General features: G+C 39.2%; 1 protein-coding gene across 1 annotated transcript in view; it reads right to left on the bottom strand.

Moving 5' to 3' along the window:
• Window positions 1–15,137, bottom strand: part of grik3 (glutamate ionotropic receptor kainate type subunit 3) — a 78,177-nt gene extending 63,040 nt beyond the window's left edge. Inside the window, exons 1-2 of the mRNA XM_028579910.1 lie at window positions 15,021–15,137; window positions 6,329–6,435 (exon numbers count right to left, since the gene is read on the bottom strand). Coding sequence (XP_028435711.1) covers window positions 6,329–6,435; window positions 15,021–15,137 — 224 coding nt within the window. The remainder of the gene's footprint in view (window positions 1–6,328; window positions 6,436–15,020) is intronic.
• Window positions 15,138–18,918: the final 3,781 nt, after the last annotated feature.

Genomic DNA, 18,918 nt, shown 5'->3' on the forward strand with positions numbered 1-18,918 from the left:
TAATATAATTTATGTATTATATTATATATCTAATTTGAACATATGTGTCAGTGGCTTGTTGATCTTTACATTGTTAGTTAATTTCCTTTCTTGGCCTGGGACACACATTCATAGGGTTTGATAAAGGACTTTGACTGGATTTTAACTTATCATTGCTCTTACAACAACCAACGTAGCTGGTTTTTCCTACATCCACCGTGTGTGTGTGTGTGTGTGTGTGTGTGTGTGTGTGTGTGTGTGTGTGTGTGTGTGTGTGTGTGTGTGTGTGTGTGTGTGTGTGTGTGTGTGTGTGTGTGTGTGTGTGTGTGTCGTCAGTCACGGGGTAGAACTGAGCAGCTGAGAGCCGACAGGATTAAAACGGCAGCAGCTTTCAGCGACCTAAACATCGTTACAGCGTACATTGATGTTAAAATGTATACATATTGGCAGGACGGTCTGAAATGTTTTGCACGGTCTTTCGCTGTACGTTTTGTCAATGCGCCACTTGTTTGAAAAGTACCTTCTGTTTTTCTTTACTTCGCCCTCAACAGTTTGTACATCCATAGCTACTGCTGACACCGCGGCCTCTTGTCGCCACATTTTTTTAACCGATAATTTTCCTTTCGTCTGTACCTCAGCTCAGCTACATGGTGCCACGGACTAGCGCTGAAAACTACTCGACCATGCGTGGTCAAAGCCCCGGCTGTGAATGGTTTTATTTCCTATAAGTTCTTCACAATAAAAGTCCTCCATTATTTTGGTATTTGAATGTCTTTATTATGAAGCAGGAAAATCAGGAAATGTTGGGGATTCATTAGCAGTCCCGTAACGCGACTCCTATAAGCGTTGTGCATTGTTACTTAGTAACAGCATTCTTTGCCAAAAGCTGTCCAATCCGTTACAAGGAATGTTTTACAATCACCAGCCACTGTGGCAGGTATACAAGGCAAAGTCACCCGCCACTTTTTGAAAAAGTACCCGCCATTGGCTGGTGCTAATTTCCCACCCTGGTTGCTAGAGTAACGTTTATGTGGAAATGGCATTTTGGTAGGATCACGGTTTGTCATTTTGTAACTATTCATAAAATAATACATTGGCATTTTGCAGGACAGGTCTACTGTATAATACATAATATATTAGCATTTGACCCAATACACATAACCATAGATTAGCAATTTGCCCTGATATGTATGAAATCAAAATTAAATAGGATTTCTTTGTAAATGTATTTTGTACACTTTGTGGGTCTCATGGTTTTGCAACAGCATACTGTATGTGCATTGGGTGCTTTTATTTTAATTGCAAAGTTAAAGTGAACCAACAAGTATTCAATCACAAGTCAGCCTACCCTTCCGTTGACCCAAAATTACCCCAAAGATGGGAAGGATAAAGATGGAGACTAGAGTGGGCCCACGCTCCATTCACTCCAATGAGAGATGTGGCTATTATTTTCTTTACTGTTAAAACTGAGATAAATATCAGACCTTACCTTACAAGTCCAAGGTGTTCATTTTACATACATATAGTACATTTTGACACTAAATCTAAGTTTTTCTGACTTGTAGATCCAGCAAAAAACAGGTTTGTTTGAGACTTGTTCAGCAATCACACAGTGTCACAAGGTTGATAATAAACTGTGAATCTGAACATGCTTGGCCCTTGTGGACATTTGGTTTGTGATCTATTAGGTCGAGAATCGAAACAGTAGCTTTTCAGTTTCAGGTATTGTTTCGATATTGTGTATCGTGATACTTAACTTGGTATTGGTATCAAAGTCAACATTTTGGTATTATGACAACTACTCTCACAATTCTCATACTACCTTCATAGGTTTGATGTCTTTTTGTTTTTGTATGTCCTTCGAAGAAGTTGGTAACAGAAAGGCCAATACTGACAGTTTGAAGTTACTAACAAATGTGCAGAGCAATTTGAATAACTTTTTTTCATTCCTTTCATTACTGTATGTTACTGTTTGTTAAAATCAATATAATGAGAGGATTTTCAGTGAAACAGCAGTACTGAAGGCTGAGTGTAATAGCCTTTAGCCTCAAGGCTTCACCATAGTTTTATGTTCATATTATTTGTAATATTGTCACGTGGGAACTCCAGGGCTGTATTTTCATTAGTTGCACTTTGGAGGGGCCTTTTAATTTTACTGTCACAAACTTGTTGCACACCAATTGACTCATCCTGAAGGTTAAAGCACCACAGTTGGATGCAGTCTCTAAAGTGGAATGTTAGATACTACTCTGGGTCACAAAAAAATTGTGTGGTGTAATTGAAATAGATTTTACAACTTAAGGTGCAATTAATATCAAGGCCTGTGTTTATCCCTGCAAGCTGCTTCAAAGTCCATACTAAAAGGGAAAGGCCTTTTTTAATTTGGGCAACCTTATCACCATGCAGTTTTGACAGCCAATTAGTTGCTTTAATGCTTAACATAATTGAAACAACAGTTTGAGTTTAGTAACATATAAAACTCTTTGACAGTGCTATTATCGTCCCCCACCAACAGAAATGAGTGTCTTTTGCCAGGGGCATAACGAAAACAGGACATAAGTATCTTTTTATGATCTCTTGTCTTACGTTCGTAAAAGGCAGTAAACATCTCAGGCTTTTATTTCATTTTCAATTGCAATACAGAAAAATACACAGTTTGAATTTAACCCAAATAATGACAAAGGGGCAGACATTTCAATATTTAAAATAAACTTGATTAACGTCAAAATTAGAAATACAGCTCAAATATGTTTCATAGAGACGAATAAGGGCCTTGAGCTGAGGGGTTCACAAGGGTCTGAGGACAAGAGTCACCCTGTTTTTCAAAGTCATTGCAGGTGCTGCTAAATATAAATCTGCCCCACTTATTATTGGACGGACCACACATGCAAAGGTAATGTAGACAAATGAGGGGGAGGTGCAGGTCAGATCATTTGGGACACCTCTGGCTAGTTTCTGGGACAGGAGGCACTCAAATGGAAATTCACTGTGTCTGTTAGAGCGTTCACATCCTCTGCTACAAGGCCAATCTTAACACATCTGAATTGAAGCCCTGGGCGCTCATTTCTATCCACATTCTTCTACTTTTCTGGTGCTATGAGGAGGGAGATTGTTCCCCTCAGGGCACGTAGAAGGAGCCATGTACTCATGAGGATTAGCAGAGAGCACGGAGCAATGAATGCGAGGGACCAGTGAACCGAGGGACATTAACTGATACCATCTGAACGAAATTGGACATTTATAGAATCTAAATTTAAGTTACTACAGGTAGACTTTTTTCATTTTAAGACACTGCAGTAAAATATATTATATTTCAAAGCTCAAAACTGCAAAAAAACATCCTTAATGATCAGCTTCAAAGCACATTCCTTCATGACTGTATGTAAATCAACATGCTTGACTGCACGGATATGATTGACAGCCTACATGAAACCTTTCTTGTTAAACACACTATCCATGACCAGCCGTGTACAGTAGTTTCATGAAACAGACAAGGCAAGATAGATCTATATTTGACTCACACAGGTGTACAAGGACTATTTTTTCTTTTTATGGTCTCCACTTCAAAACCCACTTGTTAAATACACTTATCAATCAACTGATTCCAGACACCTTAAAGATGTCCTGGGGATGATAAGACAAGACAAAGTTTTAAGATCATGTGAGAAAGCTGTTGCGTACACGTCGTGTTCTGAATGAGAGACATTTATTCTTAGTGTGGAGAACAAAATGTGCAGAGCTTATATTTTAGTTCTTTTTCAAACATGGCTTGACTATTGTAGGTTTATAATAAAAGCTGCCTGTTTTATCACAGAGCACAAGCATTATTCCTAAGCACTTTGCACCGTCTTTTCAAAGCCGATTAGAGCACAGAGAAGGAGGCCAGCTCATCCTTGCAAAGGCAGGATATTTACATTCCAGTGCCATGTGCAGTGAATTTTAATTTGGCTGCTACGATTTAACACGCTGGCTTCCTAGTAGTTTCACACATGAGTGCTTAATGGTCTTCATTAACATCCTGAGGGACTTTCCTCATTACCTGATCTGGTCAACTCTGAAAGGTGCAACGAGTCTCATCACTGATCTTTGTTCATAGTGCCAAGTTCCCTCGCACTATCGATCGCGGTGAAATCGAAACCAAGAAAACACATGTGAGTCAAAAAGCCAAAGCACAAAAAGAAACGTCAGTCAGTGGCGTAAGGGAATAATTCTAATGAGATCAGTGCCCTTGACAAAAATATACGGCCTAAAGTTAAATGTCTAAATTATCCTGTATTGCCTCTGTGAGTATCTTTGGACGCAGACCAAAAACACCATTAGGCCATTTTGAATAAACCCATTAAGTATCTGTTTCATTACACACGCACTGATAAAGTCTTAGGGCAATGCTGTGTTCTTTTTTTTTGGGATTTTTGTCATTTGTTTTCCTCTTTTAAATACTGTACACTAAAAAAAATATTTGATTGTCAGCGCAATGTGCCCTTGAAAATGAAATGCTGCAATACATTGTTTATAGTCTTCTAGCATTCCATGTGTTTGCAGTATCTCTGCTTCATGGAAATGCCCTCAGAGGACATAAATCAAAATATGTTACTAAAACATCACATATCAAATTCCAGCCTGAAGGTCACTGAAGTTATCTAGAATTGAAGATGTTCATCTTCACAAAAAATAATTCAAAAGCCTTGTTGTCAAGCATCTCAACCTTGTGTGGCATACAGTATTTAAAGAATCTCAAAATGAGCAAAGTTTAATCTTTTTACTAAGCTTTGTGTTGGATAATCTGTATGACCATCTGTATAAAAACATAACTGTAGCCTATTCCTGATTTTTCTCATATCAATCCTTATCAAACTAAATGTATAATATAAGATGTTTATAATATTTGATTTGGAAAAAAAATTATTATTTTAAGATGACTTGAGGAAAGACTTAGAAAGGCATCCTACAGCAGTGCTATCTTTTTGCCAACATCTTCTGGCCAACACAACAACTTGTTTTCTCACATCACTTCCTCCACACAAGTTCGTCCTCTGAGTAATGGTCACACATGCTGCACAGCATAAATTGTCTTCACTGTTTGCTTTAAACCCTGTCATGGACATGGCATCCAGCTAAAGCAGCTCCGTGTGGAGTACTGACAATCAGCCAACACTTTGTTGTTGAAAGAACACATAACATGTGTGCACCTTGTGAATCGCCTATACAACAGGCTGTGCATCATGTCTGGTCACTCACCTGAAAAACACAGTGGAAATAGTGACCTGTCTGGAATAACGATTTACAATCACACTTCAGGAAAGTTTTGGGACTAGAAACTGTTTGTGGAATATATTCCTCACAACTCGGTTCCTGCCTAAAAGGAAGTTTTTCCCCACCACTGTTGGCTCTTTGTAAATTATATTGTGTGGTCTAGACCTACTCTACCTGTAAAGTGTCTTGAGGTTATGATTTGATACTATAAATACAATTAAATTGAATTTAATATATACTAAATAAAGAAATCTACTGTGAGATATAAATAGAGAATGTTATTGTTTATAGGGCATGCAAATGTGTGGTAAATAATTGAAATTGTCACTCCAGTTCAGCAAGGTCAAGTAAAGCAATCAGTACTCTTTTTGGAACATGAGACATTTTAGTAAACTTCATTCTATGATTTTTATTTTCCAATGAAGCCTGCTATTATTACGTCCTTGACCTTGTTTAAATGCTCACTTAAGGCTGTCTGTCATTCAGTGATAATGTTGCTCTCATTATTCATATATGAGCCACAGTTTTATTTTTGCCAATTCATAGTGTATTCTGTTTAGAAATGTTCAATAAACTTCGGAAATGTGATGTTAATAGGGTTGCAACTAATAATTATTTTCATTATTTAATTTCTGCCGATTATTTTCTCATGAATTGATTATGGGTTTGGTCTATAAAATGTCAGAAAATAGTAAAAAAATATATATATCCATAGCTAATTTCTAGAGCCACGGGTGACTTCATCAAATATTGTGTTGTGTCCAACAAACAGTCCAAAACACAACAACACAATCCTCACATTGGAGAAGCTGGGACTTTGAATATGAACATTTATTTCTTAGCAATTTTGATTGTCAAAATGGTTGCTAATCACACCCATCAACATCCAGGATGAGATCTCCAACCTTCTGAAGCAGCACTTTGGGGGCAACAACCAAGAGCTCTGTTTTATTACTGTTCAGTTTGAGAAGTTTGGTTTACATCCAGGCTTCAATGTCATGCAGACAGTTGACCAGGGAGAGGGGGGAAAGCTGAGTGGATGGTTTGGTGCTGATATAGAGCTGAGCTAGTGCACCACGCGGTCCCTTTGCCTCACTCCCCACTGCTAGGAGACGGTTGGCAGCTCCGGAGACCTTCAGTCAGCGGCTGTAGCAACTCAAATTCAGCCTGCACAAACCCCAGTCCCAGCAGGCTGGTGGCCACCTGAGAGCGCGAAAGCGTGGGTTTATCTGTCCTCTATGCATGTTGACAGAAAGCGGGGCTCCGACACACTCATGCGCGCACACACAGAGGTTCAGACGGAGTAAACTCGAGCAAACTATGATGTCTCTGCAGTTTTGTTTAAGTCACAGTGAGTCACAGCAATGCCAATAAAATGGTTGCAAGTATGGTTACAGTTTTTCAAAACTTCAAGTAGACACAGTTTGCTGCGATATGATAGTATTAGTGAGGCGTAAGCGGTGGCGGTGCTGTTGTTAATGTTACACTTCCTCTGAGACAGGCGGGCACAACAGTGGTTTCTATGCCCTGGTGACTGACAGGCTGAGGTTGTAAGGCAAGGCAACTTTATTTCTATAGCACATTTCAGCAACAAGGCAATTCAAAGTGCTTTACATAAAACAACAGCAATTAAAAACGATCATGAAAATGAAACAAATAGAATAATATACAAATACAAGAATAAAAGTTACAGTGAGTAAGAAATTAATAATTATTTAATTTAATTTAATTTTTCTTTATTTTGTTTCGAGTGTAAAATGTTTAAAATAAATAACAATGTTCTAAGTTAATAGAATAAATAGGTTTGGAATTATTTTTACAACTGAATTTGTTTTTACCGAGGGAAAGTACCGATAAAAGGTACCGTTTGGTACTGTAACTGAATTTCAGGTATCTGTACTGTTACCAATAAAAATGTGAATGGTACCCAACCCTACTTTTAACCCTAACCCTTTCCCCAGCTGCTGAAACTATCCCAGAAGTCAATATTATTGACAGTTATTATTGGCTTTGGTTAAAGGAGAACTCCGGGCAATTTTTACGTTAATCTTGATCTCTATACACATGTGATGGAGGAGGACATCCGCCAGATCAGCCAGCACTCATTGGATTGTTGTCGGCCGCGGGAGGCGAGGAAGGTGGGGAGGAAGCAGAGGCAAGGGTGCCTGATGGGCCTGCTAACCCGGCTAAGGAAACTACCACACAGTTCGCCACTGCAAAGACTCCTACTCACCAATGCCAGATCCATGTCACACACAATAGATGAGCTACATATACACACGGAACTTCTGCGTGATGATTACTACAGAAGCCTGGCTGAACCGGGCTGAACGCACTCCCGGACGGCAGCTAGCAGCTAGCAGGGCAAGCTAGCGACAGGATGTCTGAGTTGAAAACACATCTTGTTGTCAGGTAAGAGCCCCGTTCATGTTGCACAGACATTTTAATTGCATTTTGTGTCCGTTAAGAGGCACAAAGGCACTATTTATCTTATGCCCCCATAATTGCCGTTTTAGCAAAGTGAGCTTTTTTTATCGACCGTACTCACATAAGTATAGCGATCAGAGTTCTCCTTTTAATGTTATAATGTGATGCTGTTATTTGTTGTACATTTAATTGTATTTCCAACCCATTTAGAGAGAAATCCTGGCACATTGTGTTGTTAAGGTGCAATGGTACTACACGGTCAGGCACTCATCACATAATCAGTAGATCTCTCTTCTTTTTTACATGAATTTGCTTTAAAGTATCACAAGGCCATACACAACATTATAAAAACGTCATCCCTCCTACTGCAAAGTAATGTATGCTACCTGAGCCGAGGGCATTTTCATCTACCAAATGAAAAGGCAAGACATCTCAAATGAAGTGAAAAAGGACTGAGGCAAATCCATACCTCATACTAACCTCATCTTCTTGTGCAGTCAAGTTTCAGTGGTTTTATCTGGTAGGCCTAATACTATTGATAGGCTGTTGAAAAAGAATAGAAAATCCCCTTGCTACAACCACATTTTGGCTGCTTAGCTTTTGTGGGAGTACACAGTAGGAGCATTATGGGAGCTGATTATTTACTTTGAATGAAAGGCAATTTGATACTTTTGGTCCAATGGGAGAAGGTAAAATGTGTTCCTTGTGCAAAACAAGTGGCCAAGCGGAGACTTGAGAAATGCATTGGGTGAAAAGAGCGACCGAGGTGCTGAATTGAATAATAACAAAAAACAACAAAGCCAACAAACTCTAAAACCTCAGAGCTGACAAGTTCATTACCTGCTGAAACCACCTGGCTAACAGCTTTTCTTATGAGGCTTTTACTAATAAAAGGTTTCAGAAAATAACTGCACACGCTGCAATTTCTGTCTGGCCACCACAATGCTTGTGGCTTGGTGTCAAATCGAGGTCATGTTTTTAATCCCATATTTCTTCTTTTCACACTCAAGCTTTTCTATAGCTGCTGTTACTTATCAAACCAAGTATGTTTTTGTTCCATTATTTAACTGCAGAGGTTGCAGCTTGTCCATACAAAATGCATTTTCAAGAATATGAATGAGAGCTAAATCAAGATATTTTTAATGATTGGACAGATTAGATAGAATAAGAAATATCAGTGCTCCTACAGTAAGTGGCAGGATGACGTTTCAGACATACATATGCAAATGTACAAGACACATGCATTTGCATACAAACACAGAGAAGATTCCATAGGAGACTCCACAATAGCCCCCTCCTAACATTTACATTTATATACACTAATATCCAACAGCCAATACGTAATAATAGTAAGAAGCATAATGCAGCCCAAATTACATTTTGTATCAACATATTAAAGGTGCTCTAAGTGATGTGACGCGTTTTTTAGGCTACAACATTTTTCGCCACATACAACAAACATCTCCTCACTATCAGCTAGCTACCTGTCCCCTGAACACACTGTAAAAAAACGCGGTCTCTGAAGACAGCCCAGGCTCCACAAACTGCACCAACCAGCCCCACGAACCATAACAAACAGTGTTCCAGCCAATAACCGAGAAGAAGGAGCTGGTCAGCTAGCGGATAGCGAGGAGATGTTTGCTGTATGTGATAAAAAATGTTGTAGCCTAAAAAACGCGTCACATTACTTAGAGCACCTTTAAGGAAATGTTATTAATTAAATCTACCTAGTCAAAGGTTGATACTACTGTAAATGTATCATTAAAATGTTCACTGGTCTCCTACAATGTCCGCTTTTGCAATACAATATCAATCGGTAGAACTCTTTTCTGGTTATGTTTAGGCAATCACAGCTAAGTTAAGGTTAGATTAAGATTGTTGTTTTGGTTACATATTTAAAAAGTCCCAAAACGTAGTTTAATAAGTAACCAAAACCATAGTTTTTCCCCAAACTTAAATGTGCCCTGTGGAACTTTTCCAGTAAACAAATAAAATGTGGGTCTACATTCAGTGTTTCTCTCTCCTTCAGGTCAAACAAACACCTCAATTGCATTTCTTTCCTCGTAAAAACACTTGGAGAGCTGATTTTGTAATGTACATTGTTTACATCCAAGTTTATTAGCTTGTAGTCTTTTTCTTCACTGCATTTGTTGGCTTTAATCAAAGTGCTTTTGTTGCCTAAACCCAACCACGTGCAGGATTCAGGATTCAAACCCCGGTGTCTGGTGTCAAAGTCATGTTTTTGTACGGCCACCATGAATGTAGCACTTCCTGTACTACAATAACGTTGCCAGCGATCATAATCCAGGAGCAATTACATTTCACCTAAAAGCGTGTTTGGCAAAACGCAGCATATACAGTAAAAGTGGGAGGTTGGTGAATGCTGTTGCAATGTTGGCTATTTATTGCGGACACCCATGAAACTTGGTGGGACTCTGCCCTAAAGCCTGCAACACAGAGAGAGAGAAAAGTTCTTTTCTTATCCAAATCTAACGCAGTATAATAATGGCCATATGCCAGCAGAGGCACCTACTAAATACGCCTGTCCAATCTCAAGTGTGCTTGTGGGATCAAGAGACCGAAGCAATCATAACGCCTGGCCTAAAGAGAGGCAACAGTGTGGCAAGAAGAGGAGTAGCACACAGAGAAACAACCATGATAAACTTGCCTCCTTAAAGACTTTTGCACGGCACCAGTTTAGTAACAGTCACTCCAACGGCAGTACTTGGAATGTTACAGCAGAGATACCGCAAAGCCAGTGAGTAAATGGAGTCAAGGACCTATTTTGTCATTCAAGGCAGAGAGGGCCTGAAGCGCTAAGATGTTTGAAGAAACTAAAATATGAACTGCTCTACCTTGTCCATAATACCCTGTTACAGTTTTCTGAGGGGGCATGGCAGACTGTAGAAAATCAAGTTGTAGAGCTTCATAACTGTTGTGCATCACTGAGTCCAGATCCCAGACATCAAGGGAGCCTCTGTCAACTTTTAAAGGACACTGCACTAAATAATTCCGGGTGTCTGGAGGAATCAGTAAGGAATGGTTCATGAGTCATTACATGTGATGCATAATGTGTCAGGCACTGTCATAAACTGTTAACAGACTTAATTAAAAAGCTGAGTGACTCTGCAATCATAATTCGGTCTACTGCCGAACCGACGTCCCCTGTTTGTTTATAACCTGGATTCAAATGGGGACAGTCAGTTGAAATCAAGTCATCACTTGGTAATGCTCTTGTGAATGCGCGCACCACCAATGACTCATGAAATATGTTACTCCGATCACAGGTTACATCCACGCCATCAATCTTCAAGATTAATTTGGCTTGGGAGATGAGTTATTCAATAATTAATTGTGTAATATTTGCCTGCAAATTAATCCTTATTCAATGTGACAAGGAAAATTAAATGACTGCTTACCAGGTAATTTGGACATAATTATTCTTCTTTCAATCTATGGTCTGGTGTGCAGAATCTAAATGTTTTTTCTTGTTTCTGCCAGGTGTTGTTGTTGTTGAGACAAAGAACCAATTCTGTATGTATTTCCCAAAAGATGAAAATAGCTAAGTTTAGACTGGAGCAAATGGAAATGATACATGTGCTCTAGATGTTCTTTATCTTCTGGGAAGAGATTTACGATTGGTGTGTTACACAGGATATTAGATGATCATGTTTTTATGTGTCCTGATAAAAATCTAGTATTGCCATGTTTTCCTGTAAGTTTTATTTATTTTTTATTTTATACTAATAAGCACAGGGAGGACACGTTTACCTTCTTCCCCTTCAAACCTAAAGAGATACAAAGCAATTAAGCTTGCTCAGCACCCACCTGTCTCTCCTTCTGGTGACCCACATTTAGCCTTAATATCTGAAGTGAAGTTACTGTAGGAAATTTGACACTAACAGCAGATTTTATTTGCCTTTGAGAGCATTCATGCAAAACAAAATTAAGACAGGGAAAATGCTTGGGTCAGCATGTACTTCACACTTAAAGAGAGTGGATATTCATTACATGGTCAGCATTGTTGTACAAATCAAAGAGCAATTTCTTTATCAAACATAACCTTACTGAAAAAATAGTTAGCACATAATCCTTGCAGCTAGGTCTTTCAAAATAACCATCACATTTTCAAGTCCTATTTTACAGTGAAGTAGCTGCGGTACATGTGAATTTAATACAAACTGAAGGTCAACTTGATTAAGAGTCAAGCTGGACAGGAATAAATTCATGTGAAACTGTTAACTCCAGAGTGAACTCTAATTATATGAGTCTACAGCATGGAAACAGTAGCACTTCAATGACCTCAAAGGCAGTTTTTCATTCACTCCTTTATCCAATATAGTTGAAAGACTGAGAGAGTTATTGCACCAGGACGCTACAATTACTGTTGAACAACAAACCTTTACTTTGACATTTTAAAAGTGCAACTTGAAATCTATAAAGCATGCCACTTGAACAGGAAGAATATATGGATTTATTACATTAAATTAAAAGGAATAGAGAGAGAACTGACCACTGATTTATAAAAAAAAAAAAAAAAAAAAAAAAAAACATGATATCAGACAGACACTTGGAGTGATACAGCCCGATCATCACAGGAACAAGTATATCCTTTTTACTCGCACCTGCTGTCTACCTGTCAAAAGCCTTCACTGTACTGCTTGCTCCCCTCCTACACTGCCAGCCCCCCCTCGCTAGTCGAGCCCATTCACAATTGCAGGCACCCTATTGCGGTCTGTCAGATGCCAGCCTCAGACATAGTGCACCACTGCGCTGGAGTCTCCGGAGCTAGCCGTCACTTTTTTTTTTTCTGTACTTATCTTGAGCAAAAGGAACAAAAAGCACCAAAACACATTTAGGGAGAAAAGATATGGCCAAAGCTGTCACAAATCATTAAGGCATACACATGCAGAGAGGTATGTAACATTAGTATTGTCAGGGATGCTTCTACAGTATGCTAATGGGGAATTTGAAGGTAAAGGTAATGGCTTGAGTAATTATTGTTATCCCTTATATCTTATATATAATTTATATATAAAGGATAGTTTAACAGTTTAGATTTTAAGCTGCTTTTTCACAAGAAACTAAATAGTTAGCCTAAATCATGAGTTAAAATATCTTATCAAATGTACTAATATTAAATCTGCATGAATCAGTGTTTATATTAAAGGTCCCATGACATGGTGCTCTTTGGATGCTTTTATATAGACCTTAGTGGTCCCCTAATACTATATCTGAAGTCTCTTACCCGAAATTCAGCCTTGGAGCAGAATTACAGCCACTAGAGCCAGTCCCACAATGAGCTTTCCTTAGTACGTGCTATTTCTGTCTCTGTAGCTATTGAGGAGGAGAGACGGGGGGGGGGGGGGCAAGGTGGAGGTTGGGGGTGTGGCCTTGACCAACTGCCACTTTGCTCATTTGAAAGCCATGATGTCTCTCTCTTTCTCATTGGCAGGCCAAATTCTCTGGGCGGGCAAAGCAGAGAAAGGGGAGGTAACCTTGCTCCTTAAGGAGCAAGGTTACCTCCCCTTTCTCCAGATCGGCCCATCTGAGCTTTCATTTTCTGCAGAGCAGGACACCCAGGGCTCGGTTTACACCTATCGCCATTTCTAGCCACTGAGGGACCATAGGCAAGTTGGTTTTAAAGCTGCTGGTCCACTCTCATCAATCCCATTTTCAACAACAGTAGGTAGCTGTTTTTTGGGGAAAATGTTTTTTCTATTCCACTGTACACTACCTACCCAACAGACAAAGTTTGCGACAAGCTGGGGAATATAGTGGAGCATTTACATTTGTCAAGTGGCCAGAAACACAACTAAAAATCCATATCTGCTGGATGTGTAAATGACCAACTGTGTGTGCTAAAATGTCAATGTTGTGTTTACACCTTGTTGCACTGCCCACAAGTGGACAAAAAAATCAGTTAATGCAGGTTTAAACTCCCATCACTAAATACCTACATGGCCAGGCTACCACCATGACATAATGAAACCTCTTAAGGTTTTAGGCTCAGTAACTTAAGGTTCATCTATAGGGAATTGTAAGGTGCCCTTCAGTAAAACCTTCTTCGGACAAACGTCTGGGGAGTCGATATGTGGATACATTTTATTGTATTTGTGTTTCTAATGTGTTTTCCAGAGCTGTATGTGTTTGTATAAAGCGCCATCCAATGGCAGGCATTACAAACATATAAAACCTATGAATGCTGTGGAACATGGCAACTGACAATTATTTTCAATAATCTGGAAGCTGGAACATTTTAGCATTTCTTTATGATAAATGATATAAACAAATAATCAGTTTTCAAAACTGTTGTGTCTCAGTCTTCTTGTTGATTGAATAAATCGACTAATACATTGTGTTGCTATGGACATAACCCTTAATCCTGTGGTGATATAAACATTGTGTTATCACTTCACACAATTGTGTCCAAATGAATGATTCTGAGCAAGATTTAATCATAGTTTAAGAAAATGTGCGTTAAGTTTGTGTTTTGCGCATGTGAAGAGTTTGTTCTAATGTATTGTGTGAAACAGAGTTAATGGCAAGTGAATGTGAACTTGTTTTAATATTGTGATTTCAACCCCAATATAGAGTATATACTATAAACCTATCCTCGATCCCTCCTGCTTACTCTCCTTATGCCCACCACCACTTGACAGTGATGCTTTTGTTGTACATGATATTGGGAAAGTACAGCCCAGCTGAGTTAATCTGTTTTCTGCATCAGTGACTTGCAACAAGTCCACTCTCTTTTTCATTAAGTGACTGAGGGATCCTGGTGCCTGAGCAGAGCAGAGAGCAGAGCTGCTGTCAAAACGCCCCACTCAACCATCACACACATTAGCAGGCACCCATTTTGAGAAATAACAGTGCTTCCTTACTTGCGCCTATAAACAGATGTGCACACAATCACCAACAATATCACCAACACATTCTCCCTTGTATATTTGCAACAAGTTAGCAAGATATGTTCTCCACAGCAGAGGAATCCAGTTTGAAATGTTGCCAAAATAATGTGCTGTATAATAAAAAAATATATATATATATATCAGATGGATTATCCTGAGGCAAAAGTATTTGGCAATCTGTTTGTGTTTAGATTTTTCTTTTTTTTACTCTTCCTTGGTTAGAAAACTATTGTTTACAGCTTCTTTGCTTCCATAAACTAGAGGAAAGAACAGGAGGGATCAGCCTCCCCGGCCACGATGTGCCACCATCTCCTCTCTCCATCTGTCTGCCCACTCTTCCGGGGGCTAATTATCCTAATCCCTTGAATCCAGAATGTAGGCTGGTGGCATGCGCCTCAGTCCCAGGACGCTAGCGTTTTGCCTCCCAGTTAAAATGTGGAAATTAATTACTGCCTGCCCTGCTGCTAGTGGGAGGAGGAAGAGGAGAGGCAACCGCAGGAAGGCCTGTCCCTGGCAGGTGTGGGAGGGTGCTAGGGACTTCTCCTGAGAGCCTGATGGATGGGCCATGACTGCAGTTCAGTTTGTTGAACACTGTATGGTACAACTGGAGTCCTGGTAGTGATTTGAAGTCTCCTTAGGCCACCAGACCATGTTGACTCCACTACCCTACATATAGAAAGGTTTAACCTGATATTTAATTATGACGTGCTGCGGTCAGTAGCGCACCGCATAAGTTGAAAGTGCGTCTCCAAGCCTGGCCCAATTTCTGTTTGATTTTAAGATCATTGTCTGTGCTCATCATCGCAGTTCAGTAACTAGATACAACAATTTTTTTTTCTGCTACTTTAACATTTACTGCATCATCAGTCAGAGCATGTAATACCTTAGGCAGTTGTATTGGGTGTGACTGTATCTTGAAGCATAAGGCAGAATGATATGCAGTGTGGCTTAATGTTTCGTTTGAAGAATGATGAATTGGGAGCTAACAGGCATGCAAAACAAACAGATGAACGGAAAAGTCTTATTTACCATTGAGATGACACGCAAGCGACAATTACTTAATTTTACAGTTCGGGAGAAACATCATCCATTGTGAACTGTGGAGGGATATTTTCAAAACATTGTTATTATGAGAGAAACATTATAACTGATGCATGGAGTATATTTTTACCATTTCTTTAACACAGTTGAGTGAATGAAAAAATAACCTGCAAGATATGTGAAAGCTTGCACTCTATTCCAAAACACCCACATGACCAAATGACACAGACATACTCAGTCACGCTTTTACTTTGCCAAGGGAAGCGGGGTGAAAAATACCACTATTAAAATGATTTTCCTAGTTGAGAAATTACAGTTTTTGGCATCTACAAAATCACACTTTCTATTTTTCTCAGGGGGGCTTGCTCTCATTAACGCAAGTACTGGTCTTGAAAATGATCTGCCTGAAATGATGCCAGTATCTAGGTTTCTTACAAATTTACAATATGTACTTCGGCGACCAACAGAGGGAGCCACATAGTTCAGTTGGCATTTGATGCATAATTATGCCTTCATTCTGTTGAACATGGCAAAGCCTCACACCTCAGATGAAAAAGTAATGGAGAGGAGTGTTTTCTTACACAGACACAATCAGCTCTGGATCAAAGACATTACCTTCACAGGTCTGGCCAAATACAAACCATGTTGTTGCTCCAAATTCCAACTATCCAGTGTGCCCCAAATTTCACAACTGGGGCGGCACTGCAGGTCAGAAGTTCAAGCTAATGAGTCTTGTGGGTAATTTAAGTAAAGTTGTCATTCTCTGTATTTAGATCAAAGTGTTAATCCTGGAGATTTCTGTCTTCTGGTCAATTTGGCAAAACTACAGTGGCAAACAAAGCATGACATATAAATCTTAAGAGATGATAAAAATATCTTGCGTGTGTGTAATCTTCTAGAAATTCGTTAGAAGATTAGATAGTTGTCTGTGCTAGAGCCCAACTAATAACACAGCTGGGCTGATATATCAATGTGTTTTGGTCTCTGTGAATAGACATGTTTTAAAGGTTTTGCAGGATCAGCTTAGCCATCAGGTCCTCAGAGAAACACACCATTGCATCTGTAAATCTGCTGTTCACTTAATTTAATTTTAAAAACCATGCGACGATATCCCTTTGCATAACTGTCAACATAAAGATGTGTATTATTACAAATCCTTGTATGTTTTTTTTTAATCTGTAGCTACTGAATTTAGTGGTAGACTGACCATGTGAAAGACTGGATAGAAGAGTGAAGAGTGATGGGGAAATGACATTTGCAATTCAGGACGTCAACTGCTTTCAATGCCCCTACAGTACAAATAAATATTTCAAAAATATCAATAATCTCAACACAGACATCTTGGAGGGACAATACCGTATGTAGCAGTGCAGCTCATGATTGAATCATCCCATATATGCACAGATGGTTCCATTGTTGTTGACGACCCTCTTTCAGCCTCTCCACGTTTTCCGTGGCCTTGTATGTGAGATTGTCAGGAAGTACATTTTATTTGACGCAATACCTACCTGACCTGTGTGCCAGGTAGGTAATGGGGGTCACCATGAGCAGGTTGCTACGGAGATAATCAAATAGCCAAAGGTGCTGAGAGTGTGCAGTGTCAGTGGTATCATGCTCCTTCCTGCCCGGGCAATGTTTTCTTCCTAAAGCCAAGACAGAGCTTCACTCAATCCGTGCTGTGTCTACACTGCTCATTTTCTGATGTGCTTTAGACCTCACCTTTTCTTTTTACAGAAAACAAAGTCTCTATGTATATATTATTATTATTATTATTATTATTATTATTATTGTCTAAAAAAAGTAAAGGAAAACACTGTTGGACAGCTAAAGTCACAGTCCTCAATGTCAGAAATTTCATAATCATACATAATGCTGAGTGCTATACCGGTTTATACCATATACTGGTATTAATCTCCTGTATGATGTGAATTTTTCATATACCGTAATACCGGTGCATTGCCGCAGAGAGCGCTATGGCTGAAGTAATCTGAGAGTGAATTGAGAGCGGGAGCCCTGTTAACTGCATACCCTTCTCACTCGTGGTAGTAACTTTATAACACAACAATTAATAACTCACAACTAACTCTCTTTAACAGGATAAAACACCATAGCACACAACAATTTGTGACTTAAACAATTTCTTACACTAATACTTTTACATTTACAAATTTACATCACTGGACGGCATGTTGGGTAACATTATAGCTGCTAGCTAGCCAGGTAGCGTAACAGTCTGTTAAGCTGGGAGAGGCTCCAGTCACTACTGCACATTCAAAAACAGAGAAGAAAGTTTGAGGATGGAGAAAGACCGGAGATACACCAGAACAATGTATGCTCAAGAGAGGAGCCGTCTGTTGTTCCGAAGTTTTTTGTTTCTAAAAATTCTGACATAATTTAGCCACTGCTGTTGCTCGTCGCTCTAACATTACTTAGTTGCGCTAACATTACTCGGCTGTGCTACCGTTACTCGGCCGTGCTACCGTTAAAGACATGTCACTTCAAGCATGCAGCGGAGCAACATTATGAACACAATAACCATCCACCTATGGTCTCGCTACAGACCGTTAAGAAAGACGGGTTCAGAGCAATGATTAAAACACTGGATTTAAGATGTCTTGCCTCGTTGAAATACGGCCGCCAACCTACTAACATTATTCAAACACTGAACGAGGCTGACAGCGGAGCTACGTTCAGTCGCCCACTTTTCTGCAACAACCTAACTTACCTGTGGCCAAGGTAGTGTTTATACAACTATCTTACAACTATTTTGTTTTGAAATGGAAACAATGTTAAAGTTGTTTGTTTGTGTATTCATTCGATTTAAGTTTATTTGCAGTTTGCACAATAGTAGTTTAGATTCTGTAACTGTTTCATGCATTCTCCTTCATATAATGTTATTGTATAATGTTGTGGAGCCAAGCAAACCTTTTAGTAATCAAAGCTTTAACATGATGACATTAAAATGTTTTTGTGATATTCAATGTACTCCTGAGAGTAGAATAAGCCATTATAAACCTATAGTCAGGCCAGTCAAGCAAAAGAAAGAAAATACCGTGATATACCATGAAACCGCCAGAATCTTAAAAAATACAAAAAATGTTGTCATTCCGCCCAGCACTAATCATACATGAGACATTGTATGGCTAATGTGTTAGCAAAGAGTTGCCTTTCATATGTAGACAACACAGAGCAAAGCATTTGTAGTCCAATATTTACTCTCCTATAATGTCTGCTTTGGTCTCCACCAATCCCTATTTATTAAGTATTTAGCTTCCAGCTTTCTATTCAAGCTAGTTACTAGCTTTTT

This window comes from Perca flavescens, chromosome 6 (genome assembly GCF_004354835.1).
Source record: "Perca flavescens isolate YP-PL-M2 chromosome 6, PFLA_1.0, whole genome shotgun sequence".
In the NCBI taxonomy this organism is placed as follows: Eukaryota; Metazoa; Chordata; class Actinopteri; order Perciformes; family Percidae; genus Perca; species Perca flavescens.